We start from the raw sequence: 24,561 nt of genomic DNA, 5'->3' as shown, positions 1-24,561 counted from the left end.
TGTAGTGAGAGCTGTTTGAATGGGACGTGACCTTAAAGGTGTGCTGTAAACCTGTCTCACTCTCATCAGTCTCACCTCCACACACACGGGCCGTTAAAGCCGCGCTGTAAATCCTCCTCACTTCAGCCGTGTGCTAATGACCTCCTGACCACTGCACTACATTCACTCTGTAGGGTTTAGGGGTTAGGGCTCGGGGTTAGGAGTGAAGAGGCTACACATGCGCTGCGCTAGAGCAATTAAACTCTTCTAACTAATGAATAAATACTAACACAATAAATCACATATGTTCAGCATTAAATAGAAGCGTGTTTTTACATCCCTCATCCCACGTGCTCTACCAATTAAAATTCCTCCTGTCTTTGAAGCCCCGCCCCTGCACTCTCACTTCATGAACATGTCTGTCGTTGATTCATAGAGATCATAAATGTCCTTCACTGCACACACACAGGCAGGGCACTCACTCTCAGACAGATATACAGACAGGCAGGCAGACAGACAGATATACAGACAGACAGACAGGGTGTATAATGAGTGTTCTCATATTTGATGTTTCCGTTAGTTTCTGTTCATTTTAAAACACAACAGATTTGTTTAATCAAAAATTCCGAAATCTTTATTTCGGTGTAGTTTTTCCAGATGTAGACTAACATTGGGAGATCATCAGAAGAACATTGGGAGATCATCAGAAGAACATTGGGAGATCATCAGAAGAACATTGGGAGATCATCAGAAGAACATTGGGAGATCATCAGAAGAACATTCAGAGCAGATTAGTGAGATAATAAACACACTTCACACACAGGGTTATTAAACACATCAGCAGGAATCTGGAATCAAAAACTGATTTGTTTTAGAAGAGAAAGTGATTGGTCCAGGACTAAAAGGTTTCTATGGTTACAGAGAGATGGGCGTGGTCTCCACTTCTTTAGGGAAGGTGACATACGCTGCACCTTCACTCGTCACCGTGAGAGCCGCTCCATTCACACTCTCATCCTTCACCAGGAGGAGGAACGCCTTCGCCACCTGCTCCACCCTGCACACACACACACACACACACACAGACACACACACACAGACACACACACACACACACAGACACACACACACACACACACACACAGACACACGCACAGACACACACACAGACACACACACACACAGACACACGCACAGACACACACACACACAGACACACACACACACAGACACACGCACAGACACACACACACGGACACACGCACAGACACACACACTCACACACACACACACACACACACAGAGACACAGACACAGACACACACAGACACACACACAGAGACACACACACAGACACACACAGACACAGAGACACACACACAGAGACACACACACACAGACACACGCAGACACACACAGAGACACACACACACAGACACACACAGACACACACACAGAGACACACACACACACAGACACACGCAGACACACACACACACAGAGACACACACACAGAGACACACACACAGACACACACGCAGAGAGACACACACAGAGACACACACGCAGACACACGCACACACGCACACACAGACACGCACACAGACACACACACGCACAGACACACACACGCACACACAGACACGCGCACACAGACACGCGCACACACAGACACACGCACGCACAGACACAGACGCACACACAGAAATCACAGTTTGGTGTGTCTGTGTGTGTGTGTGATTTCTGTGTGTGTGATTTCTGTGTGTGTGTGTGATTTCTGTGTGTGTGTGTGTGTGTGTGTGATTTCTGTGTGTGTATGTGAGATTTGTGTGTGTGTGTGTGTGTGAGATTTCTGTGTGTGTGTGAGATTTCTGTGTGTGTGTGTGTGTGTGAGATTTCTGTGTGAGATTTCTGTGTGTGTGTGTGTGTGTGAGATTTGTGTGTGAGATTTGTGTGTGTGTGTGTGTGAGATTTGTGTGTGTGTGTGTGAGATTTGTGTGTGTGTGTGTGTGTGTGAGATTTGTGTGTGTGTGTGTGTGTGAGATTTCTGTGTGTGTGTGTGTGTGTGTGTGAGATTTGTGTGTGTGTGTGTGAGATTTGTGTGTGTGTGTGTGTGTGTGTGTGAGATTTGTGTGTGTGTGTGTGAGATTTCTGTGTGTGTGTGAGATTTGTGTGTGTGTGAGATTTGTGTGTGTGTGTGTGAGATTTGTGTGTGTGTGTGTGTGTGTGTGAGATTTGTGTGTGTGTGTGTGTGTGTGTGTGAGATTTGTGTGTGTGTGTGTGTGAGATTTGTGTGTGTGTGTGTGTGAGATTTGTGTGTGTGTGTGAGATTTGTGTGTGTGTGTGTGTGTGTGTGTGAGATTTCTGTGTGTGTGTGTGTGAGATTTGTGTGTGTGTGAGATTTGTGTGTGTGTGTGAGATTTGTGTGTGTGTGTGTGAGATTTCTGTGTGTGTGTGTGTGTGTGTGTGAGATTTGTGTGTGTGTGTGTGTGTGATTTGTGTGTGTGAGAGATGTGTGTGTGTGTGTGTGTGAGTGATGTGTGTGTGTGTGTGAGAACTGTGTGTGTGTGTGTGAGATTTGTGTGTGTGTGTGTGTGTGTGAGATTTGTGTGTGTGTGTGTGTGTGAGATTTGTGTGTGTGTGTGAGATTTGTGTGTGTGTGTGAGATTTGTGTGTGTGTGTGTGAGATTTGTGTGTGTGTGTGTGAGATTTGTGTGTGTGTGTGTGTGAGATTTGTGTGTGTGTGTGAGATTTGTGTGTGTGTGTGTGTGTGAGATTTGTGTGTGTGTGTGAGATTTGTGTGTGTGTGTGTGTGAGATTTGTGTGTGTGTGTGTGTGTGTGAGATTTGTGTGTGTGTGTGTGTGAGATTTGTGTGTGTGTGTGTGTGAGATTTGTGTGTGTGTGTGTGTGTGTGTGTGTGAGATTTGTGTGTGTGTGTGTGTGTGAGATTTGTGTGTGTGTGTGTGTGAGATTTGTGTGTGTGTGTGTGTGTGTGTGTGAGAGAGATTTGTGTGTGTGTGTGTGTGTGTGTGTGTGTGAGTGAGATTTGTGTGTGTGTGTGTGTGAGATTTGTGTGTGTGTGTGAGATTTGTGTGTGTGTGTGAGATTTGTGTGTGTGTGAGATTTGTGTGTGTGTGTGTGTGTGAGATTTGTGTGTGTGTGTGTGTGTGAGATTTGTGTGTGTGTGTGTGTGTGAGATTTGTGTGTGTGTGTGTGTGTGTGTGTGAGATTTGTGTGTGTGTGTGAGATTTGTGTGTGTGTGTGTGTGTGTGTGTGTGAGATTTGTGTGTGTGTGTGTGTGTGTGTGTGTGAGATTTGTGTGTGTGAGATTTGTGTGTGTGTGTGTGTGTGTGAGATTTGTGTGTGTGTGTGTGTGTGTGAGATTTGTGTGTGTGTGCGTGTGTGTGTGAGATGTGTGTGTGTGTGTGTGTGTGTGTGTGAGATTTGTGTGTGTGTGTGTGTGTGTGTGAGATTTGTGTGTGTGAGATTTGTGTGTGTGTGTGTGTGTGTGTGTGTGTGAGATTTGTGTGTGTGTGTGTGTGTGTGAGATTTGTGTGTGTGTGTGTGTGTGAGATTTGTGTGTGTGTGTGTGTGTGTGAGTTTTGTGTGTGTGTGTGTGTGTGAGATTTCTGTGTGTGTGTGAGATTTGTGTGTGTGTGTGTGAGTTTTGTGTGTGTGTGAGTTGTGTGTGTGTGTGTGTGTGAGATTTGTGTGTGTGTGTGTGTGAGATTTGTGTGTGTGTGTGTGTGTGAGATTTGTGTGTGAGATTTGTGTGTGTGTGTGTGTGAGATTTGTGTGTATGTGTGTGTGTGTGTGAGATTTCTGTGTGTGTGTGTGAGATTTGTGTGCGTGTGTGTGTGTGAGATTTGTGTGTGTGTGTGTGTGTGAGTGAGATTTGTGTGTGTGTGTGTGTGAGATTTGTGTGTGTGTGTGTGTGTGAGATTTCTGTGTGTGTGTGTGTGTGAGATTTCTGTGTGTGTGTGTGTGTGTGAGATTTCTGTGTGTGTGTGTGTGTGTGAGATTTCTGTGTGTGAGATTTGTGTGTGAGATTTGTGTGTGTGTGTGTGTGTGAGATTTGTGTGTGTGTGTGTGTGAGATTTGTGTGTGTGTGTGTGAGATTTGTGTGTGTGTGTGTGTGTGAGATTTGTGTGTGTGTGTGTGTGTGTGTGAGATTTGTGTGTGTGTGTGTGTGTGAGATTTGTGTGTGTGTGTGTGTGTGTGTGTGAGATTTGTGTGTGTGTGTGTGTGTGTGAGATTTGTGTGTGTGTGTGTGTGTGTGAGATTTGTGTGTGTGTGCGTGTGTGTGTGAGATGTGTGTGTGTGTGTGTGTGTGTGTGTGTGAGATTTGTGTGTGTGTGTGTGTGTGTGTGAGATTTGTGTGTGTGAGATTTGTGTGTGTGTGTGTGTGTGTGTGAGATTTGTGTGTGTGTGTGTGTGTGTGAGATTTGTGTGTGTGTGTGTGTGTGAGATTTGTGTGTGTGTGTGTGTGAGTTTTGTGTGTGTGTGAGTTGTGTGTGTGTGTGTGTGTGTGTGTGAGATTTCTGTGTGTGTGTGAGATTTGTGTGTGTGTGTGTGTGAGTTTTGTGTGTGTGTGAGTTGTGTGTGTGTGTGTGTGTGAGATTTGTGTGTGTGTGTGTGTGTGAGATTTGTGTGTGTGTGTGTGTGAGATTTGTGTGTGTGTGTGTGTGTGTGTGTGTGAGATTTGTGTGTGTGTGTGTGTGTGTGTGTGTGTGTGAGATTTGTGTGTGTGTGTGTGTGTGTGTGTGAGATTTGTGTGTGTGTGTGTGTGTGTGTGTGTGAGATTTGTGTGTGTGTGTGTGTGTGTGTGAGATTTGTGTGTGTGTGTGTGTGTGTGTGAGACTTACTCAATGATGATGTACTTGTCCATCAGACTCTGTGTAAAAGGAAGCAGAGTGTGAAATTGTCCTGTTTTGTCCTCTTGTTTAAACGAATCAATCAGTGCTGTCCGGACGAAACTTGGACACAGAGCATTAATCCTCACCCCATATCCTGCCACCTGAGATGCCACCTGTACACACACACACACACACACACACACACATACATATATATATATATATAAAAAGAGAGCACAGTGAAATACTTTTCTTTGCATTTCTAAGATGGGGTCAGAGCTCAGGGTCAGAGGTCAGGGTCAGGGTCAGCTGAGAGACACCCAGTGAGTTAACACACATTAGTGAGTCTGATAACGTATTACTGTATATAAGGTGAGTAGAGGAAATGACATCAGATAACATACCGCGAGAGCGCGGGTGAAGCCCACCACACCATGTTTGGTTGCTGTGTAAACTGGAGCTGATGGAAATGGACCAAGACCTGAGTCAAGCACACACACACACACACACACACACACACACACACACACACACACACACACAGAGCTAACCACAATGTTGTACAAGTCTTCAGTTTAATTGTTTATATGGGATCTGTGACAGCAGATTCTTATAACTGTTTTATTAGAGCAAAAAACACTTAAATATAGAAATCATAAAAATCACAGAAATCGCACACACACTTACACACACACACACACATACACACACACACATACACACACACACACACACAAACACACACACACACACACATACAGCATGTCTGAGTCACTTTTTCTTTTTCTCACCTGCCAGTGATGCAACGTTGATAATAACTCCTCCATTTCCACCGTTCTGCTTTTTCATGTGCTCCAGGACCAAATATGTTCCTCTCACCACTCCTGACTGTTTAATACACACACACACACACACACACGTGTTACAATGATGATGTGTGTGACTCTGTGGTTCAGTGAGGAGATCACTCCTTCTCAGCTACAGATGAAATCTTACCAGGTTTATGGAGACGGTTTTCTCCCAGCTCTTCTCATCAGCAATGCCAGCGTTATTACACCACACATCAATGTGACCTAACTTACTGAGAATCTTCTGGAACACATCTGTAAAGAACACAGAGCAGACAGACAGCTGTAACCAGTCTCTGTCTCTCTCTCTGTCTCTCTCTCTCTCTAATAAAGCTGCATGAGTATATAAAAGATGAGACAGTGTGTGTGTATGTGTGTGTGTGTGTGTGTAATGTGTATGTAATGAGTGTGTGTGTATAATGTATGAGCGTGTGGGTAATGTGTGTGTGTGTGTGTGTGTAATGTGTATGTAATGAGTGTGTGTTTGTGTAATGAGTGTGTGTGTGTATAATGTATGAGCGTGTGGGTAATGTGTGTGTGTGTGTGTAATGTGTATGTAATGAGTGTGTGTTTGTGTAATGTGTGTGTGTGTGTGTGTGTGTAATGTGTATGTAATGAGTGTGTGTGTGTGTGTGTATAATGTATGAGCATGTGGGTAATGTGTGTGTGTGTGTGTAATGTGTATGTAATGAGTGTGTGTTTGTGTAATGTGTGTGTGTGTGTGTGTGTGTAATGTGTATGTAATGAGTGTGTGTGTGTGTGTGTATAATGTATGAGCATGTGGGTAATGTGTGTGTGTATGTGTAATGAGTGTGTGTGTGTGCGTGTGTGTGTGTAATGAGTGTGTGTTAGAATTAGAATCAATGTGAAATGAAGCTGCTGATTGGTCGGTTGCTGTCGCGCCTGTTATGACATCATCAGCACTTCTTTTAAATTCACGGTTTTAGTCGTCCAGAACTGCAGCAGTGTTTCAGAGAGAACGTTCCTCTAAAGACACAACTCCCAGTGAGAGGGAAAAAAAATCAACTTCTGCACTACACCTTTCTTCAAAGTTTTAGTGGCAGCAACCCTTTCTAAATGAATCAGTTCTCCCTTAGCACTGGCTATAATAAACTAGCAGTTATCAAACCCCTGATTAAGAAACCTGACCTCGAGCCCATGGGCTGTCCAGCTACAGACTGACATCAGACCCTGGAGAAGGTTCTACACAGCAGCTACGCTCAAACCTACACAGGATTAACATTCATCTTTTTTATATATTCCTATTATTCAGAGAAACTTATGCAAATAAATTGCAAATAATTACATGCAAATAATTTCCAATCGGTTGACAGATTATAGTTTAGAGACAGTTACAGAGTGAAGAAAAACAGAACAACAAACATGAAGATCTGCACACCTTAAACCTTCTTCATTCAGTGCTGAGGTGTGAAAACTTTTACATTCAACATACAGCCTTTATATCCAGGTATGTGCTATTTCAGTGCACACACACACACACAAATACAAACACACAACCTTCTGATCAGTAGTCCAACGTCCTAATCAATGATCTACCACTCCCTCATTCATTGACACACACACACACACACATACACATACACACACACACACACACACACACACACACATACACATACACACACACACACATACACATACGCTCTGAAAGTTGGAGAGGGTTGGTCATTAAACCCACAGAGGTCTGGTCACTGTTCGAGTGTAAAGTTTAATCTGCAGTCAAACCTGTAAACTGCTGATCCAATGACACGTCTGCTTTAAAGAACTGCGTTCGGTCCGATCCATACTGCTGATTCAACTGGACCTGCAGCTCCTGACCCATCACCTCATTCACATCCAGCATGGCCACCTGCAGGTGTACACGTACTCCTGATCATTACAGCAGTCTGCAGTTTATTGAAGAAGTGTGTGTTCCTGCAGGTTACCTGAGCTCCGTTCTCCAGCAGGATGTGTGTGAAGGCTTTTCCCAGACCCTGAGCCGAGCCGGTCACTACGGCCACTTTTCCCTTCAGCATCCTGACCTGAGCTCTGAATGAAGAAAATCAGCTTTAAATCATCTGCAGTTCATCAGAAAAATGATCATCCTGAACTGTGTGAATGAGGTCATCCTTGAGAAAGCAGACACATTAATATTTTATTAAATCTTATAAAAATGATCAATATTTTCTAGACCATGTTTTTTAACATTTAAATTTAGTGAGAGAATATCTACAGAGATCTGTAACCTGACAGAATGAACACATTAACGGGTCAGGGTCAGGGTCAGGGTCAGGGTCAGTTGTGTGTGTTATATGCATCAGATATTCGTGTGTGTCTGAACGTTATGAAGTTAATATTACGGAAGCCCATAGAGGCCATGTGATATTATTTTTTTTGCTTTTGTTTTCTCGTGATCTCGACATAATCAGAACCGCGGTGAAGTTTGATATTCGGACATTAGACAGACATTCGGAAGCGCTAGTTTAGGGACCGTCCACAAATTTCTGTACGACTGAAATGTGGTACTTGGTAACTGACTACGTTCCCCAGTTATTCTAATTTCTTCTTAAATATACATATGGCATGCGGCATTGCAAACAGCATTTGTTTATTTATAAATAAAAATTGAATTAATTGATAGTATTAATTATGTATCGTGAATTAATTTGCTATTATTAATTTATTTTTTAATAAACAAAAAAACTTCATATAAACTTCCTAAAAACTTCTATAAACTTCTAAAGCTATTCTTCAATAGCTTCTAGGTCATGTGACCCTGTGACCCAAATCTAGTACCAAAATGATCTACTTGGACACCTCCACAGGATACACCTCTTTGTATCCCAAAAAATCTCTTTTTTTATTTTTATTTTTAAAAAACACCATTTCTTTAATAGCTTCTAGGTCATGTGACCCTGTGACCCCAAACTAGTACTAAAATAATCTACTTGGACACCCCCACATGGTACACCTCTTCTTATCCCAAAAAATGTCTTCACCGATTTTTATTCATTTGTTTATTTTCTTCATTTGTTTAACTCCTTTCTTATATAAATAAACAAGTAATTTTTATCACGATTACACACCGTTTTTTATTGTTATTACACGATAGTCTTCTTAAACACACAAGCAGCATTGCCATATTTTTTTTCTGGCTGATTGAAGCTGCAAAGTGCCACATTGGACCTGTTGAGACAATTTGATATATTTCATATATATGTACTTATATTACACACACACACGCACACATATATATACATATATACATAAATACATAAATACATATATACATATGTGGCATTTAAGAATGCGCGTCAGAGGGACAGGAATCCCGCGACGCGACGACTCGCGGCATTGTGGGGCATTGCCAGTAGGGGGCAGTCGTGTTTCATGTACATTGAAATCGATCACCATAACGTGGTGCTGCGGAGAGCAATTGCCAAAAAGGTGTCCAAGTAGATCATTTTGGTACTAGATTTGGGTCACAGGGTCACATGACCTAGAAGCTATTGAAGAAATAGGTTTTTTTTTTATTAAAAAATAAATTAATAATAGCAAATTAATTCACGATACATAATTAATACTATCAATTAATTCAATTTTTATTTATAAATAAACAAATGCTGTTTGCAATGCCGCATGCCATATGTATATTTAAGAAGAAATTAGAATAACTGGGGAACGTAGTCAGTTACCAAGTACCACATTTCAGTCGTACAGAAATTTGTGGACGGTCCCTAAACTAGCGCTTCCGAATGTCTGTCTAATGTCCGAGTATCAAACTTCACCGCGGTTCTGATTATGTCGAGATCACGAGAAAACAAAAGCAAAAAAAATAATATCACATGGCCTCTATGGGCTTCCGTATAATATAAATATAAAGTTAATATAATTATAAACTCACGGTATTTAGCAGTTTGTTGTGTTGTTGTTTCAGCTCTGGAGTTTCTGAAGAAAAGCGCAGATTAAAATCACTCGCCTTTAACACGCAGCAGTGGGAGGAGCTTAGAAACGCCCCTACATCTGATTGGTTGTCATCAGGAACGGTTTAAAGATAACAGACTCTGATCTACATCACATAAACTCGCTCACCAGCTCACCTTCCGTCAGGTGTTCCTCCCCTAGGCAACAGGCCACGCCCCCTGTCTGCGACTTCAGGCAATCAATGATAATTATATCGTGTGAGAAGTCGCCTTCTTTTCCTGTGTTTTTTTAAAAAATTATAATTATATTATTGTGCAATTTAAAAAAAGATGTTGCACAGTTAAGAATTTCACTATGAGGAAATATAGAGCTCTCTGTATAATTCTCTCTACAAATAAATCATTTTTATTTTTTATACAAATTAATAAAATAAAATTAAATAAAAATAAAGCTCAGAGCTGCTTCAGAGAGTCTGCTTCACCCCAAATCTCCATCTAGATCACTAGCACTAGATCACTAGCACTGTACTGCGTGTGTATTATTTTAGAAACACAGTGATCTATGTTTCATAATATTCATAAATATTATTATATATTAATATTAATGATTATTATAATAATGAAACATGTATTGTGTAATAATTGTGTAGTTGTTACTGATGTTGTGTTTGTGTTTTATTGCATTGTTGTTTATTATGTTATTGTTGCTGTATTTTTACATTTTTCACAGGTTTAGTGCTTAGCCTGAGAGTGTGTGTGCTGAGGTTTAAACAAGTACAAACACACACACACACACACACACACACACACACTGCTTACTGAGCAGTTCTATATTTTAAACCTGTCAAGTGCTGACCAGCTGCTGAGTCCAGTTTTTGTGCATTTTGTGTGTGTGTGTGTGTGTGTTACAGGAGGACAATGTAAGATATTTAACCTGCAAGCCAAATGCAGCACCTGATAAATGAAGATCCTCATCATCCAGTGGAGAAGAAGGAGTTCAGAGAGGCGCCTCCGCCCAAAGTCAACCCGTGGACCAAGAAGCTCAACTCGGTGACGGTGAACGGACAGACCGCTCCCGGTGAGCTGCCCGAACACTTCTCTCTGTTCTCCGGATAAATATACTAAAACACGCTGCGGTGGTGTTAGTGCTGCTGAGGGAGTGTTTATCAAGCAGCTGTCACTGCTCCGCTAGCATGCTAACTCCGCTAACACCTAAACACACAGCTAACGCTAGCACGATGCCTATTAATCTGTCCACATGTTAGCATTCTGTTCTGACTGACCATCACTAGCTAACCGGCTGTTCTTATTCAGGTTGCAGTAGCATTGTGTGTGTGTGTGTGTGTGTGTGTGAGAGAGAGAGAGAAAAAACCTGCGGTAAATGTGTATAAATGGTCATTATAATGCCACGCGTGCTTGCTAGCGAACCGCCTCTTTGTAGGTCAGCGTAACATTCTTACTTAAAGTTCAATTTCTGTTGGATTTCTATTTTACTCTCACTTTTCTGAGGTGTTTTGTCCTAAACGCCCCTTTTAAAATCACGTTATCTAGCGTGCTGGCTAGCTATGTATTGCTAGTGGATGCTAACTGCTAATTCAGTCACCCTGGCCTGTCTCGTGCTGTGTTAACAATGGCGGACGGGCCGACACACATGCTAACTCAGCTAAACTACACACAGGATAATGCATGCTTAATCCGCTAAAACACACGCTTGTTTTATAAAGGTCATATATTTTCCCCACTGAGTAGTTTATTGTGTGTTTCCATGAGCACGTTAATTTTTCAGAGTTTGTAGAAGCCCCGAGGCTAATCAGAGTGATTAGCGGTGTAGAAGTACCCGGATGAACTCCACGTGTTTCTCGGCTGATTTGGGAGCAGAGTTATTCCAGAAAAGTCGCCTTCTTTTGCAGAAATATTTATTTTGTCAAATGTGTATTTAGCTTCATATCAAGTTTGGGGCATTATTAGTTTGGTAAGATAAACAGTTTTAAAAGACAAATCTAGTACCAACTGATTAGCCTGTAGCTTTAGCCTGACGTGTTCATGTGTTTTATATCCTTTAGCACGAGCGGGTTTGTAGCTTTACTGTACAGTGGTGTGTGTGTGTGTGAGAGAGAGTTATAACGCTGGAAGTGAATTAAACACGGCTGTATTTGTAAAATTGTCAAGTTAATGCTGATCTCGTGTCCTCCTGTACAGATACGAGAGAGTGAGTGTTTCAGCCACGTGACCGAAAAATCCTCAAGTTTAGGGATGATGACACTTCAGCTTTAACACTGTGTGTGTGTGTGTGTGTGTTTACTCTATTCTCTGCGCTGATCTTTGCTCAGTTAAACATCTGCCAAACACACAGATATTAATAATAATTTGCTCAGTAATCTGGAAAATTTGTGCTGAACACATTTCATACAGTTATGTGGTATTACTGATGAGATCTGGATATATAACACATCTATAACATCAGCTGTGACACAAGTGCAGCTGAACATGACAGGTTTAGATGAATGCACTTGCTCTAATACTTTATTGTTGCTGTACTCGTTGATGAGTTGTTTATGCAACACTGATGGAAGGAGTCTCCAGTGTCAGCACTATGTGTGCGTTTGATGTGGTGAAGGAGTCTCCCGTGTCAGCTGTGTGTATGTGTGTATGATGTGTGTAAGGACTCTCGAGTGTCAATGCTGTGTATCTGTGTGTGTGTATCAGTCAGGGGTGAAGCTGGAGCTTGAAGTTCTCCACATCTTCAGGACAGAGGAGTTTACACTTCTTTGTGGTTTTGTGTATTATTGCTAATGGAGGAGTTCATTATAACAATTATTAATCTGATATTTAAAGTGTGTGTGGTGACAGCACTGACCCCAGAACTGGTTTAACATCTCCACTCCAAAGTGATGTGGTGATCAGCATCATGTCTTCACACACACAGTCACTGAAGTGTGTGTGTGTGTGTGTGTCATGCTCACGTGTCTATATAAACAAGATAAAAAATGCAGAAAAGTCTCAGTTTGTTGTGATGTGGACATGCACCATAATGGCCATTTATATCTGCTGTTAATGTCACGTACACAGAATGCTGCCACACGTATCGGTCACTGTGTATTTAATCCTCATGTATAGATAAAGTATGCAGTGAGTGTGAACAGTACTGATGTGTGCTCATAGACCTTCACCTTTACAGTGATCCATCACCTTTACAGTGAACCTCACACCTGTCTGCCCACACATCACACACAGCTGATCATCCACCAGCCTCTGGAATAATGTGTGTGGGAGGGGGTGAGAGAGAGAGAGAGAGAGAGGGAGAGAGATATTAGTTGAAGCATCCGCCCTGTTCCTCTTTATCTGAGTGTGTGTATGGGCCGGGCAGATCTGGTGTTCACTGATGTGTGTGTGTGTGTGTGTGTGCATGTTGCAGTGCTAATCACTCTGTAGGTGGTGTAAGAAGAGAGAATAAATGAATGCATTATGCTGCGATGTGAATTGATCGTATTAATAGGTACTGCCTCTACACAATACATTCAAATAAATCTCAGTGATGTTTTTAACCCTCATCACTGAGCAGTGAGATTACTGAGTCCCGAGGAACACCTGTGTTAACTAAACTCCAGAGAGAAGTCTGTTGTGAACGCATGCACACACACACACACGCACACACACACACACACACACTTTTTATTTGAGTGTTTTTATTTCTCCATCACTGAGAGGTGGAGGCGTTGTGTTTTCAGGTCTATTCACAGTTCTTGTTAATGTGATGATTCACAAGAACAAGCCTTTAAATGTTTGAGGATTTATAAGGGATCATTATGACCAGCAGATGAAATGATTAGATTTTGTAATTGATCTGACCTGGGTCAAGGTCACAGCAAGGTCAAATGTCTGACATGGTGTTGTAGTGTATTTAAATAGTTTTACAGAAACACACATTAGTTACAATAGAGATGTGATTTCTGTCCACACCACAGAGTTCACTGGGTTAGTAATCATCACACAAACACACACACTTATATACTGAGCGACACCAGAACATTGTTACACACCAACACTGAGCTAATCTTCAGAATAACTGCAGTGACGTAATAATACTCTTACACTCGACCTCTAAAGTATTATTTTCTTTCTTTCTCCCAATTCTTTATTAACTCTTACAGATTTTTAAATATTAATATTACTCTGTAGTCACATGACTTCCAAGGAGAGATCATATGATAAACGCTCGTGTTTCATACTGATTAGCTGTATTAGTGATTAGTTCTCATTAACCTCAGCAGTGGTCAGAAAGCTGCGCAAACATGATGCATCAAAATATTTAACTGGTGTGTGTTAAGAGTTTTAAGCATTTATGATGTGTTTGTATTTTCAGAGCAAACTGGACCAGCAAAAGTGGTGAGAGCAGGAAACCCCCGGTCCAGGAGAGGAGGAAAGGTGACACACACACACACACACCTCTACATTCATGGCTGTGTAAGTGTCATCAGAAGTCTTGTGTAATTTTGTTCAAAATGACCTTCAGTCAGTCCATGGCACTTGTGTGATGTTACTGTTTGTGTTTAATGAGCATGGCTGAAATATGTGCATTAAAGTAATTGTGTGTTTGTGTGTGTAAGGTTGGAGATTTTGGCGATGCCACTAACTGGCCGACACCCGGCGAAATTGCCACCAAGGAAGTGCAGGTCAGTCTCAATAGGAAGTGAAGAACAACATATGTAAAGTGCACACAGTGTGGCCTTTGTATTATTACACATACATTAGTGTTTACACACACACACACACACACACACACACACACTATAGTAAACTCCCTAGCTCACAGAACAGAAACAAATAATAAAATTAAAGATTTATTAGAAGCTCCTTTACCTATTGCGGATTTCTGTGGAATCAGAATTGAACAAATATTGCAGAAATGATGAATAGACGATAGGTGGAGCAGCCCGAATGCTATATTGACTCGTACAAACCAGTTTTCATCTAAAATCAGGGATAGACACTGACACTGACAGTGTACACTCTCATTAATTGCATGAGCTCACTGGGTCACGCCCTCTGACGATGAGGCATGCCCACTAAGACATTTCCTCTGGTGCTGTGATGATGCTTTATTAATAAAATGTGCCAGTTCCTAATCACTGCAGTGGAGAGATGCTGTAATATCATGTGAGGGAGATTATTTCCCTCTGACACCACAACACTTCAACACTTATACAAGAATGAAAGCATTACTGTCAGAGCTGCTGTTGTAGAAAACTGATCATCTGTCAATAAATCAGAGTGCAGAACTCAGCAGTAGAATGGTGTAAATGTTAACATGCCACTGTGTGTGTGAGGCTTTAATATCACAGAATTGTACAAGACTACAAGTGTGAAACTGATGATGGCTAATGTCGGTGTGATTTCATTGTGTGTTTTTGTTCAGGGGTGTAAGAAGGCCTCAGTAAAAAAGGAGTCTAAAGAGAAGAGGGACAGTGAGGAGACTAAAGAGAACCAGAAGACCAAATCAGATGATTCAGGAGAGGAGAAGAACAGAGAGGAAGATGCGCACAAAAACAGCAGTAAAGTAGAGTTAGAATGTGATTATATATATTTAATAAAATGAAATGTAGTTGTAGCAGTTTCATAATTTAATCCATTCTGATCACATGGAGTTTGTTTACTAACCAATCACACAACATTCACCTGGTGTTGACCTGCTGCTCATCTCACCACGCCCTTCATCTGGCCACACCCACTCATCTCCCTGCAGCATTCACCTTGCCCTGCCTATCTGTATCTTTGCATCATTCATCTGACCACACCCATTTACCTTTGTAGCATCCACCTGGCACCGCCCCTTATCTTCCTGCAGCATCCACCTGGCACCGCCCCTTGCCTGGGTAACTCCACACTGGTGATGATGGTTTTGTATAGAAGGCAGATTGAAACAGATTGATGTGTGATGTGATATGAGAGTAAATGAATCCTCTACTCTGATCTCTGCTTCACTGGAGTTTTATACACTTCATGATATTTCTAATGGAATGAAGTTTTACTTTTTGCCAGAAACATTAAATTATCACATAATTATTTAATATTAATATAGGATATTTTTACTCTTATTATGCAGAGAGAGAGAGAGAGAGAGAGAGAGAGGGCAGGAGCTGGTGTGTGTGTGTGTGTGTGTGTGTGTGTTTTGCTGAAACACTACAGCAGGTTTGTAATTTTCATATATTCATATTTTTGGTTTTGAGAGCAAAGATGTCTTTATGAAGCAGTTTACTGTTGGATTTAGAAGTTACATAAAACAATAGTCTACAATTTTGCTAAAAAATTATTCAATGAAATTCTGAACTGAAAGTCTTCCGTTTCTCTCCGCTAGCTTTATAAAATGAGAAGAACATTTCACACAGTCTTCATTATCATCATCATCCTCACAGTTCTGAGCCAAGCTCCGCCCACACCACTACCGACCAATCACTGTAAATGCAGGGCGGGTTTAAAAGGGGCGGTGCCTGTCTTGCTAAACACTGTGCTGCTGACGTCACTCAAGCTTCCACACCAGACGAAGGCCAGCGACTTCCTGTTTCACCTTCATCAGTGAGGTGGACCACAGAGTCCTTCTCTCTGACCCACAGCACACACCATAAACATGACAAACGTATTAACTCAATATGATGATGATTATTATTATTATATCGATTCTATATTACTGTGTATAAAATGAAATATAAAATCTGGCTTTTTGATCAAAAAAGAAAAAAAGACTTTTCCAGTATAATCAGTGCTTAATTTGTAAATGAATAATTTCCGGAACAAAACCAGCAATCTCTCACCGCTGTGACCGACACCAACCACACAACTTCAGTTTTCCCGGAACATGACGTCACTAACCGGTGGTAGCGCAATTATAAACATTAACCCGTTGCTTAAATATTATATATATATAAACGTGTTGCCTAAGATACGCCCCAAATCGATGCCATTTAACTCTTGGCAATCTATTTCGTGCTCGAATCCATGGGCAGGTCTATTGCGGTTTGACTCTTTGTAAGCTGTTCGAAATACTGTAGAAGTCGTTTCAATCTGTTCAGCTTCTGCATTAACAACTCTGTATAATTGTGTACCGACTGGCTCTTCTGGCTTTCTGCTACCATATCCGGTTTAGTAGGACTGTGCTCAATATCTTTTATCTGATCAGTGGAGGTTTCTGTCACCGTGTTTGCGTACACCGTTCTGACCGGTGTAACTCGCTTTGCTTCTGTCTCCCACTATCTTGATCCAGGTGTGCAGTTCCATGTTCTCTGTATTTCTTTTGATCAGGCACACCATCAGCTTTTCTCGTGGATTTAAAAAAAATGAAAATATATTTGACGGTCTTTTTGACATTTTGAAATAATAATTTTTATTTAGGTAGACCAATAAACCATTCTTTCTTTCCGCTGCTCACTGCGCGCGAAACAATAATCACTGGTCCTCAACATATGTTTTTGACCAATCAGCTTTCTTAAGTTTACAGTTACTCTCATTGGTTGGTGATTTTGGGAAGCCAAACACATCAAAAGTGGGACGAAACCGCGCTACCCGATTGAGCCGCCCTGGGCGGACCAAATATCTGCGCGGCCCAATGGACAGAGCAGCGGCACAGTCCGGATAGCGCAGAGTTGAGCTGGTTTACTTGCGCAGCCCAGTGGATAGTGCAGCGCGGACCAGTTTCAGCTGAAGTTGGTCCGCGCTGCTCGAACCACAAACCTGCGTGACCCACTGGGCAGCGCTGCGCGACTCTGATGGAAATAGACCCCGCCCACCATCAATTTACATTTTACCCACAATTCTCCGCTAGGAAGCGCAAGTGCAACGCAGGCTTGGTAAGGCGCATAGTAGAAACAATATTAAATAGTCCGGTCAGGCTGTCAGGTCACCAGCAAGTTAATGCCGGATCGATTAAAATAAATACCGGAACGCAAAACACGAAAATCGGACATTTCCCGGAACAGGATCCGGCTCAGATTAAGCACTGAGTATAATATAATCTAAAACCAAGAAATATTAGAATGGAATTTGGAGTTTCTGCTTGTTAAGATAGAACTGTTTGCATCTGTTGAGTTATGTTGTATATTTCCGTTATTTTTAATTAAATCATTATATTTAGTGTAATGATAAATCCTGCAACTTTTCAGTAAAGTACATTTTGTCATATTGTGATGAATCAGAGGTTACACTGCAGGAGTCTCTACATGTCTTATGTGTAGTTGTTGTTGATCTTTCTGCTGTTCCCGGTGTGTGTGAGGGGTCACCACACCGGACCAACTGGTCCGCACAACAACTTGGCACAGGTTTTACGCCGGATGTCCTTCCTGACGCAACAGGGAGGGGAAGGGAGGGGAGGGGAGGGGAGGGGAGCACTGCGTGCCTGCTGAACGGCTCCTTTTTTTCACCACCCGAACACTCACTGAATCAGAACACACTTCCGTTTTTACATAAACACAACATTGCCCTCTAGCGGGACACTGATGTAACTTGCATTACTCACATTTAACTGCATACAGTATACTACACCCACCGTGTTACGTTGGGCTCGTGCAGGATGACGGTCAGGTGAGCGATGTAACCGGCGGTCAGTCTCAGGGGTTTGATGATGGACAGTTTGGTGTCTGCGGAAACGTGTGGGATGAGCTCGCGCCGCCGTTTTCATGTCCGTGCTGCGTCTCTGTTCCGGTCGCGGATTCCTGCTGCTGCACACCGCGACCCGGTGACGGGTGCGGGTTTCATGGTGATGATTCCCACTTCCTGTTTCCCTGCAGTGAGGAGTGTTGTGTGTAGTGAGAGCTGTTTGAATGGGACGTGACCTTAAAGGTGTGCTGTAAACCTGTCTCACTCTCATCAGTCTCACCTCCACACACACGGGCCGTTAAAGCCGCGCTGTAAATCCTCCTCACTTCAGCCGTGTGCTAATGACCTCCTGACCACTGCACTACATTCACTCTGTAGGGTTTAGGGGTTAGGGCTCGGGGTTAGGAGTGAAGAGGCTACACATGCGCTGCGCTAGAGCAATTAAACTCTTCTAACTAATGAATAAATACTAACACAATAAATCACATATGTTCAGCATTAAATAGAAGCGTGTTTTTACATCCCTCATCCCACGTGCTCTACCAATTAAAATTCCTCCTGTCTTTGAAGCCCCGCCCCTGCACTCTCACTTCATGAACATGTCTGTCGTTGATTCATAGAGATCATAAATGTCCTTCACTGCACACACACAGGCAGGGCACTCACTCTCAGACAGATATACAGACAGGCAGGCAGACAGACAGATATACAGACAGACAGACAGGGTGTATAATGAGTGTTCTCATATTTGATGTTTCCGTTAGTTTCTGTTCATTTTAAAACACAACAGATTTGTTTAATCAAAAATTCCGAAATCTTTATTTCGGTGTAGTTTTTCCAGATGTAGACTAACATTGGGAGATCATCAGAAGAACATTGGGAGATCATCAGAAGAACATTGGGAGATCATCAGAAGAACATTGGGAGATCATCAGAAGAACATTGGGAGATCATCAGAAGAACATTGGGAGATCATCAGAAGAACATTCAGAGCAGATTAGTGAGATAATAAACACACTTCACACACAGGGTTATTAAACACATCAGCAGGAATCTGGAATCAAAAACTGATTTGTTTTAGAAGAGAAAGTGATTGGTCACTCACTCACACATACACTCACACACACATACACTCACACACACACACTCACATATACTCACACACATACACTCACACACAGACGCACGCACGCACACAGACACACGCACGCACACAGACACACACACTCACATACACTCACACATACACTCACATACACACACACTCACACACATACACACATACACTCACACTCACACACATACACTCACATACACACACACTCACATATACTCACACACACACTCACATATACTCACACACACACTCACATATACTCACATACATACACACACTCACATACATACACACATACACACTCACATACATATACACACTCACATACATACACACACATACACACTCACATACATACACACACACACACATACATACACACACACACACACTCACATACATACATACACACACATACACACACATACACTCACGCACACACACACACTCACACATACACACACACATACACTCACGCACACACACACACACACACACATACACACACACACATACACTCACACACATACACTCACGCACACACACACTCACGCACACACACACACTCACATACACTCACACACACACACACACACACACTCACATACATACACACACACTCACATACATACACACACACACACACACACACTCATACATACATACACACACACATACACTCACGCACACACACACACACTCACACATACACACACACACACATACACTCACACACATACACTCACGCACACACACACACACACACACACATACACACACACACATACACGCACACACACACTCACGCACACACACACACTCACATACATACACACACATACACTCACGCGCACACACACACATACACTCACGCGCACACACACACATACACTCACGCACACAAACACACACACACACACACATACAGCATGTCTGAGTCACTTTTTCTTTTTCTCACCTGCCAGTGATGCAACGTTGATAATAACTCCTCCATTTCCACCGTTCTGCTTTTTCATGTGCTCCAGGACCAAATATGTTCCTCTCACCACTCCTGACTGTTTAATACACACACACACACACACACACACGTGTTACAATGATGATGTGTGTGACTCTGTGGTTCAGTGAGGAGATCACTCCTTCTCAGCTACAGATGAAATCTTACCAGGTTTATGGAGACGGTTTTCTCCCAGCTCTTCTCATCAGCAATGCCAGCGTTATTACACCACACATCAATGTGACCTAACTTACTGAGAATCTTCTGGAACACATCTGTAAAGAACACAGAGCAGACAGACAGCTGTAACCAGTCTCTGTCTCTCTCTCTGTCTCTCTCTCTCTCTAATAAAGCTGCATGAGTATATAAAAGATGAGACAGTGTGTGTGTATGTGTGTGTGTGTGTAATGTGTATGTAATGAGTGTGTGTGTATAATGTATGAGCGTGTGGGTAATGTGTGTGTGTGTAATGTGTATGTAATGAGTGTGTGTTTGTGTAATGAGTGTGTGTGTATAATGTATGAGCGTGTGGGTAATGTGTGTGTGTGTGTAATGTGTATGTAATGAGTGTGTGTTTGTGTAATGTGTGTGTGTGTGTGTGTGTGTAATGTGTATGTAATGAGTGTGTGTGTGTATAATGTATGAGCGTGTGGGTAATGTGTGTGTGTGTGTGTATGTGTGTGTGTGTGTGTAATGTGTATGTAATGAGTGTGTGTTTGTGTAATGAGTGTGTGTGTGTATAATGTATGAGCGTGTGGGTAATGTGTGTGTGTGTGTGTAATGTGTATGTAATGAGTGTGTGTTTGTGTAATGTGTGTGTGTGTGTGTGTGTGTAATGTGTATGTAATGAGTGTGTGTTTGTGTAATGTGTGTGTGTGTGTGTGTGTGTGTGTAATGTGTATGTAATGAGTGTGTGTGTGTGTATAATGTATGAGCATGTGGGTAATGTGTGTGTGTATGTGTAATGAGTGTGTGTGTGTGCGTGTGTGTGTGTAATGAGTGTGTGTTAGAATTAGAATCAATGTGAAATGAAGCTGCTGATTGGTCGGTTGCTGTCGCGCCTGTTATGACATCATCAGCACTTCTTTTAAATTCACGGTTTTAGTCGTCCAGAACTGCAGCAGTGTTTCAGAGAGAACGTTCCTCTAAAGACACAACTCCCAGTGAGAGGGAAAAAAAATCAACTTCTGCACTACACCTTTCTTCAGTTTTAGTGGCAGCAACCCTTTCTAAATGAATCAGTTCTCCCTTAGCACTGGCTATAATAAACTAGCAGTTATCAAACCCCTGATTAAGAAACCTGACCTCGAGCCCATGGGCTGTCCAGCTACAGACTGACATCAGACCCTGGAGAAGGTTCTACACAGCAGCTACGCTCAAACCTACACAGGATTAACATTCATCTTTTCTATATATTCCTATTATTCAGAGAAACTTATGCAAATAAATTGCAAATAATTACATGCAAATAATTTCCAATCGGTTGACAGATTATAGTTTAGAGACAGTTACAGAGTGAAGAAAAACAGAACAACAAACATGAAGATCTGCACACCTTAAACCTTCTTCATTCAGTGCTGAGGTGTGAAAACTTTTACATTCAACATACAGCCTTTATATCCAGGTATGTGCTATTTCAGTGCACACACACACACACAAATACAAACACACAACCTTCTGATCAGTAGTCCAACGTCCTAATCAATGATCTACCACTCCCTCATTCATTGACACACACACACACACACATACACACACACATACACACACACACACACACACATACACATACACACACGCTCTGAAAGTTGGAGAGGGTTGGTCATTAAACCCACAGAGGTCTGGTCACTGTTCGAGTGTAAAGTTTAATCTGCAGTCAAACCTGTAAACTGCTGATCCAATGACACGTCTGCTTTAAAGAACTGCGTTCGGTCCGATCCATACTGCTGATTCAACTGGACCTGCAGCTCCTGACCCATCACCTCATTCACATCCAGCATGGCCACCTGCAGGTGTACACGTACTCCTGATCATTACAGCAGTCTGCAGTTTATTGAAGAAGTGTGTGTTCCTGCAGGTTACCTGAGCTCCGTTCTCCAGCAGGATGTGTGTGAAGGCTTTTCCCAGACCCTGAGCCGAGCCGGTCACTACGGCCACTTTTCCCTTCAGCATCCTGACCTGAGCTCTGAATGAAGAAAATCAGCTTTAAATCATCTGCAGTTCATCAGAAAAATGATCATCCTGAACTGTGTGAATGAGGTCATCCTTGAGAAAGCAGACACATTAATATTTTATTAAATCTTATAAAAATGATCAATATTTTCTAGACCATGTTTTTTAACATTTAAATTTAGTGAGAGAATATCTACAGAGATCTGTAACCTGACAGAATGAACACATTAACGGGTCAGGGTCAGGGTCAGGGTCAGTTGTGTGTGTTATATGCATCAGATATTCGTGTGTGTCTGAACGTTATGAAGTTAATATTACGGAAGCCCATAGAGGCCATGTGATATTATTTTTTTTGCTTTTGTTTTCTCGTGATCTCGACATAATCAGAACCGCGGTGAAGTTTGATATTCGGACATTAGACAGACATTCGGAAGCGCTAGTTTAGGGACCGTCCACAAATTTCTGTACGACTGAAATGTGGTACTTGGTAACTGACTACGTTCCCCAGTTATTCTAATTTCTTCTTAAATATACATATGGCATGCGGCATTGCAAACAGCATTTGTTTATTTATAAATAAAAATTGAATTAATTGATAGTATTAATTATGTATCGTGAATTAATTTGCTATTATTAATTTATTTTTTAATAAACAAAAAAACTTCATATGAATTTCCTAAAAACTTCTATAAACTTCTAAAGCTATTCTTCAATAGCTTCTAGGTCATGTGACCCTGTGACCCAAATCTAGTACCAAAATGATCTACTTGGACACCTCCACAGGATACACCTCTTTGTATCCCAAAAAATCTCTTTTTTTATTTTTATTTTTAAAAAACACCATTTCTTTAATAGCTTCTAGGTCATGTGACCCTGTGACCCCAAACTAGTACTAAAATAATCTACTTGGACACCCCCACATGGTACACCTCTTCTTATCCCAAAAAATGTCTTCACCGATTTTTATTCATTTGTTTATTTTCTTCATTTGTTTAACTCCTTTCTTATATAAATAAACAAGTAATTTTTATCACGATTACACACCGTTTTTTATTGTTATTACACGATAGTCTTCTTAAACACACAAGCAGCATTGCCATATTTTTTTTCTGGCTGATTGAAGCTGCAAAGTGCCACATTGGACCTGTTGAGACAATTTGATATATTTCATATATATGTACTTATATTACACACACACACGCACACATATATATACATATATACATAAATACATAAATACATATATACATATGTGGCATTTAAGAATGCGCGTCAGAGGGACAGGAATCCCGCGACGCGACGACTCGCGGCATTGTGGGGCATTGCCAGTAGGGGGCAGTCGTGTTTCATGTACATTGAAATCGATCACCATAACGTGGTGCTGCGGAGAGCAATTGCCAAAAAGGTGTCCAAGTAGATCATTTTGGTACTAGATTTGGGTCACAGGGTCACATGACCTAGAAGCTATTGAAGAAATAGGTTTTTTTTTTTATTAAAAAATAAATTAATAATAGCAAATTAATTCACGATACATAATTAATACTATCAATTAATTCAATTTTTATTTATAAATAAACAAATGCTGTTTGCAATGCCGCATGCCATATGTATATTTAAGAAGAAATTAGAATAACTGGGGAACGTAGTCAGTTACCAAGTACCACATTTCAGTCGTACAGAAATTTGTGGACGGTCCCTAAACTAGCGCTTCCGAATGTCTGTCTAATGTCCGAGTATCAAACTTCACCGCGGTTCTGATTATGTCGAGATCACGAGAAAACAAAAGCAAAAAAAATAATATCACATGGCCTCTATGGGCTTCCGTATAATATAAATATAAAGTTAATATAATTATAAACTCACGGTATTTAGCAGTTTGTTGTGTTGTTGTTTCAGCTCTGGAGTTTCTGAAGAAAAGCGCAGATTAAAATCACTCGCCTTTAACACGCAGCAGTGGGAGGAGCTTAGAAACGCCCCTACATCTGATTGGTTGTCATCAGGAACGGTTTAAAGATAACAGACTCTGATCTACATCACATAAACTCGCTCACCAGCTCACCTTCCGTCAGGTGTTCCTCCCCTAGG

The 24,561-nt window shown here is 41.5% G+C and overlaps 3 protein-coding genes across 11 annotated transcripts; 1 reads left to right on the top strand and 2 right to left on the bottom strand.

Moving 5' to 3' along the window:
* Positions 1-586: 586 nt before the first annotated feature.
* Positions 587-9,739, bottom strand: zgc:56585 (uncharacterized protein LOC393297 homolog). 2 transcript variants are annotated; one of them, XM_058414946.1, is made up of 9 exons: positions 9,586-9,636; positions 8,768-8,867; positions 7,628-7,730; positions 7,428-7,551; positions 5,830-5,936; positions 5,625-5,721; positions 5,238-5,314; positions 4,843-5,006; positions 587-1,033 (listed from the first exon to the last, which is right to left on the bottom strand). In XM_058414946.1, the coding sequence occupies exons 2-9, from the start codon at positions 8,860-8,862 to the stop codon at positions 895-897; spliced, it is 906 nt and encodes a 301-aa protein (XP_058270929.1). In that variant the 5' UTR covers positions 8,863-8,867; positions 9,586-9,636; the 3' UTR covers positions 587-894. The 2 variants fall into 2 exon arrangements, with proteins under 2 accessions (XP_058270929.1, XP_058270930.1); XM_058414947.1 differs by lacking the exon at positions 8,768-8,867 and having other exon boundaries at positions 9,586-9,739.
* Positions 9,740-10,548: 809 nt separating this feature from the next.
* LOC131368809 (la-related protein 1-like) lies at positions 10,549-15,656 on the top strand. 2 transcript variants are annotated; one of them, XM_058414958.1, is made up of 4 exons: positions 10,549-10,682; positions 13,968-14,068; positions 14,212-14,277; positions 15,021-15,656. In XM_058414958.1, exons 1-4 carry the CDS (start codon positions 10,550-10,552, stop codon positions 15,198-15,200), a joined length of 480 nt encoding a protein of 159 aa, XP_058270941.1. In that variant the 5' UTR covers position 10,549; the 3' UTR covers positions 15,201-15,656. The 2 variants fall into 2 exon arrangements, with proteins under 2 accessions (XP_058270941.1, XP_058270942.1); XM_058414959.1 differs by having other exon boundaries at positions 13,968-14,029; positions 15,021-15,588.
* LOC131368807 (15-hydroxyprostaglandin dehydrogenase [NAD(+)]-like) lies at positions 10,558-24,495 on the bottom strand. Of its 7 annotated transcripts, XR_009207195.1 has the most exons (9): positions 24,340-24,492; positions 23,521-23,620; positions 22,387-22,489; positions 22,187-22,310; positions 20,473-20,579; positions 20,266-20,362; positions 18,141-18,375; positions 12,775-12,856; positions 10,558-12,571 (listed from the first exon to the last, which is right to left on the bottom strand). XR_009207195.1 is itself a non-coding variant. In XM_058414951.1 (7 exons), the coding sequence occupies exons 2-7, from the start codon at positions 23,613-23,615 to the stop codon at positions 18,269-18,271; spliced, it is 633 nt and encodes a 210-aa protein (XP_058270934.1). In that variant the 5' UTR covers positions 23,616-23,620; positions 24,340-24,492; the 3' UTR covers positions 16,957-18,268. The 7 variants fall into 7 exon arrangements, 5 of the variants coding, with proteins under 5 accessions (XP_058270934.1, XP_058270939.1, XP_058270938.1 ...); XR_009207194.1 differs by lacking the exons at positions 10,558-12,571; positions 12,775-12,856 and adding an exon at positions 16,957-18,029; XM_058414951.1 differs by lacking the exons at positions 10,558-12,571; positions 12,775-12,856 and having other exon boundaries at positions 16,957-18,375.
* Between the last annotated feature and the right edge of the window lie 66 nt (positions 24,496-24,561).

This window comes from Hemibagrus wyckioides, linkage group LG18 (assembly GCF_019097595.1).
Source record: "Hemibagrus wyckioides isolate EC202008001 linkage group LG18, SWU_Hwy_1.0, whole genome shotgun sequence".
Classification (NCBI taxonomy): Eukaryota; Metazoa; Chordata; class Actinopteri; order Siluriformes; family Bagridae; genus Hemibagrus; species Hemibagrus wyckioides.
Note: the sequence above shows the minus strand (reverse complement) of the source record. Positions and strands in the feature narration are given on the sequence as shown.

What these genes read in the sequence shown, in the direction of transcription:
- zgc:56585 (XM_058414946.1), bottom strand. Translation starts at nt 8,862, where the DNA reads ATGTGGCACTTTGCAGCTTCAATCAGCCAGAAAAAAAATATGGCAATG. An exon ending in AAACCGTCTCCATAAACCTG is followed by an intron (nt 5,722 to 5,829) that starts GTAAGATTTCAT and finishes TGTATTAAACAG; the next exon opens with TCAGGAGTGGTGAGAGGAAC. An exon ending in GACAAGTACATCATCATTGA is followed by an intron (nt 1,034 to 4,842) that starts GTAAGTCTCACA and finishes GTGTGTGTGCAG; the next exon opens with GGTGGAGCAGGTGGCGAAGG.
- LOC131368809 (XM_058414958.1), top strand. Translation starts at nt 10,550, where the DNA reads ATGCAGCACCTGATAAATGAAGATCCTCATCATCCAGTGGAGAAGAAG. An exon ending in GAACGGACAGACCGCTCCCG is followed by an intron (nt 10,683 to 13,967) that starts GTGAGCTGCCCG and finishes TTGTATTTTCAG; the next exon opens with AGCAAACTGGACCAGCAAAA. An exon ending in ACCTCTACATTCATGGCTGT is followed by an intron (nt 14,069 to 14,211) that starts GTAAGTGTCATC and finishes TGTGTGTGTAAG; the next exon opens with GTTGGAGATTTTGGCGATGC.
- LOC131368807 (XM_058414951.1), bottom strand. Translation starts at nt 23,615, where the DNA reads ATGTGGCACTTTGCAGCTTCAATCAGCCAGAAAAAAAATATGGCAATG. An exon ending in AAACCGTCTCCATAAACCTG is followed by an intron (nt 20,363 to 20,472) that starts GTAAGATTTCAT and finishes TGTATTAAACAG; the next exon opens with TCAGGAGTGGTGAGAGGAAC. An exon ending in CAACGTTGCATCACTGGCAG is followed by an intron (nt 18,376 to 20,265) that starts GTGAGAAAAAGA and finishes TCCTCACTGCAG; the next exon opens with GGAAACAGGAAGTGGGAATC.